At 38.8% G+C, this 3,160-nt stretch overlaps 1 protein-coding gene across 1 annotated transcript; it reads right to left on the bottom strand.

Moving 5' to 3' along the window:
• Positions 1 to 2,555: 2,555 nt before the first annotated feature.
• On the bottom strand, positions 2,556 to 2,909 carry LOC123947028 (60S ribosomal protein L37a). Its single transcript, XM_046012970.1, has one exon. The coding sequence runs from the start codon at positions 2,876 to 2,878 to the stop codon at positions 2,600 to 2,602; it is 279 nt and encodes a 92-aa protein (XP_045868926.1). The 5' UTR covers positions 2,879 to 2,909; the 3' UTR covers positions 2,556 to 2,599.
• Positions 2,910 to 3,160: the final 251 nt, after the last annotated feature.

The raw sequence follows: 3,160 nt of genomic DNA, 5'->3' as shown, positions 1-3,160 counted from the left end.
TTAGAAAAGAGAGGGTTAGGTCTTTGCTGATATCAACTAGCTGCCAGGTTAGTCAACTCTTCAAAAGACCCGCCCCTGGACTTTAATTTTTGCGGTGAATGTCCTTATTGTTTATGCCATTCTGAGTTGCCTTTTGTTTAATGCAGCTGAAAGCATCCTAAATGACCAGTAAGGAAAGAATTTTATTCTAAATAAAACTCAACAAAAATTAGTGGTATTATTGTAATACGAAGATGTGGCCTTTTAAAAATGTGTTCTTCTTAATCCTAAATCTTTCAGTTATGATCATTAACTAATTCATGGATAAATTAAAATGCATGTAATAAGAATTAATAGTCAGTTAATAACCAGCCATATCATTTTGACCTAACATTTTATGTGGCCATTCTCTGCTCTTACAGTATAGTGATTTCTTAGGAACATAACTAACCATAAAGCAGACCACCATGTCCTATTATTCAAACATCTTTAACATCAACAGCAATAAAATGTCAACTGAACAGCTAAGAATTCAAATAAGTGAAATAAACCATTGATTAGCGGTTTCAAATGACCAAAGCAGCAATCTAGCTGGCACAAAGGAGCATTAATATTAACTTTTTAAAATTAATTTCTTAAATTTTTAGATAACCGTAGATTCGATGAGTACTATTTTAATTGTCTGGAGCTGTATTTCTCATGCTGTGCTTCCGGGAGGAAGGGTTGCATTGGAAGTCTGTCTCAAAGCCTAAGCAAAGCGTAAGACAGAGATTTGTACTCTGCAATTTGCTCCTCGCTTGACTTCTTCACAAACACCATTTAGTGTTTGTGTAGTGATTGTTGAGTGCTGACCTTTCGTGTGACCTCAGACAATCAATTCTGTCATCTATTTAAGCACAAGAAAGATGGTAGAACTCCACGCCAATAGAATTGCTTAATTGCTTAGGTATCACGGCAATAGCAACTCTGGAGAAAGCCCCCCAGATAATTGGACGCTATAACATTTGGCAATCGTATTCCTGATCTAGAGGGCTCTATCTCAATGAGTGCACAGGGGATCCGTTTCCAGCCATGTCTCCTGTAAAATGTGCTATGATACCACTCAAGAAATGAGGAAATGTTGTTGGTACTGGAATCATCAGCTCACTGACTGCACTCAGCCATTTATCTCCCTTTGTCAGAGCTGGATGGTGGCAGGTTTCAATGTCTGGTCAATTGAGGCGGTGAATCAGTACAGACAGGGCTTGTGACTGACAATCAGTCATGAAAGCCGTCTGGGGGAAATCCTCAGCAGGCATAAGAAGGTCTCACCCTCGGTAAAAAGATACCTAATTGCATTTTGTAATTTGTACAACTTGAAAGGATATTTCTGCTCTGAAAGGGATGAGAATATGTAAAGGAATCCAAAGTAAGCCCTTCTCCTGGCTCCATAGTTTTTCTTTTCAGGCCAAATAAGAAAATCAATTAGCGGAGTATCTGATTTCCAAACCAATAGGTTATTTGGAATTGTTGCTTTGCAACTGAGTTTTAATTAATATCTTTCCTTGCCTTCAAATATTGCAGCTTTTTCTTGCAAAACTTTTCTCCGATGAAAAGATAGAGTTATAAATGCTCGAGCATATCAGTTTGTCAGTACTCACTGAGCTTACCCAGAGAAACTTCACTCAGCCTAATTATTGTTAAGAATGGACCCATCCAACACTCCTGATAGGCCCCATAATAAGTAAAGGTTCTGTAAGAGAATCAGAAGTTAAAAAACAAATACCAAGTCAAAAATGGCTTCAGGAAAGATTTAGGGAAGGATCATACAAATCACTTATAATATTCTCCAAAAGAAAATTAGAAGAATCCAAAATGTCCATCTAAACCAATACTCTAGAAAAAAAAGAAGTTTCTTCCCCTCCCCCCATGTCCCCACCCTGAAATGAGATACTAGAGCACAGAAGCTGAGATTTGAAGCGAAGATTTTGCAATCCTATGGATTTGAAATTCAAAACCCGGGGTTGCCGCTTGCCTGTGTGTCATTCAAGTTAAACTTTGATATACCTTCGGTTTTTCTCACTTGAGTATTGGGATCATAATATCTACTATATAGAATTTTTTTTCCCCAAAGATGATGTAAAGCAATTAGCAGAGTGTGGGGTAGTTCTAAATAAATGGTACCATTGTAATTAGTAGTAATGTGGATTTGTGTTATTTTTAACTGCACGTGCAATTTCTTCACTTGACTCCATGTTGCCCTCTCAGGCCTGACGCGTTCATCAACCTGCTAGTTTGTCAAACAGTCTCCTTTACCTAATATTTTTGGAACGTTTTTTTATTGTCTTTTGGCCAGGCACCTTGGTATTACCTTTGACTCTTTACTAATTTGTGTTTGTTTTCGTAGTGAGAAATTTGACTCTCCTTTAGAGATACATGTGATAAACACATATACAAATAATCCTTTCACCATACTGCAAGTTATTAACAATATCAGACAGAACATCAAAAGGAAGAAGAATATGGAAATTTGTCTTTTTTTCTTTTCCCCACTGTGTTGTTTTTGTTTTTGTTTTTGTTTTTTTGTTACGTAAATTAACCCATTTATTATAGGCTAGCAATGTTTCAAACGGTGGTGCTTCTACTGGTCTTTCAACTCCTTCAGTCTTCTGATGGCAGACTTTACTGTGACGGCAGAAGTGGTGTTGTAGGTCCAGGCGCCACCAGCGACGGTTTTCATGCAGGAGCCACAATGCCAGATCCCCACAGCTCGTCTTTTCATCTTGGTTTTACCACAGAAGGAGCAAGTGTACTTGGCGTGCTGGCTTATCTCAATCTTCTTCACCATCTTCCTGAGGGAGGCACCATAACGGGTCCCGTATTTGCCCACGATTCCGACCTTCTTGGTGCGTTTAGCCATGTCGCCTCAAACTAGGTCTGAGCCCCGAGAGGCTCCCCACTGTGTTGTTTTAAAAGAATTGACAACTGTATTGGTTTCCTAAGGCTACCTTAACAAATTGCCATAAACTGGATGGCTTAAAAAACAGAAATTTATTCTCTTAACATTCTAGAGTCTAGAAGTCCAATATCAAGGTGTTGCCAGGTTGGTTCCTTCTGGGGGCTCTGAGAGAGTCTGCTCCATGTCTCTCTTCTAGCTTCTGGTGGTTGCTGACAGTCCTTGGCATCCCTTGCTTTATATCTG

The sequence above is a fragment of the Meles meles genome, chromosome 7 (genome assembly GCF_922984935.1).
Source record: "Meles meles chromosome 7, mMelMel3.1 paternal haplotype, whole genome shotgun sequence".
NCBI lineage: Eukaryota > Metazoa > Chordata > Mammalia > Carnivora > Mustelidae > Meles > Meles meles.
Note: the sequence above shows the minus strand (reverse complement) of the source record. Positions and strands in the feature narration are given on the sequence as shown.

Bases quoted from the DNA above. Each gene is read 5' to 3' on its own strand.
- LOC123947028 (XM_046012970.1), bottom strand. From the start codon at position 2,878: ATGGCTAAACGCACCAAGAAGGTCGGAATCGTGGGCAAATACGGGACC.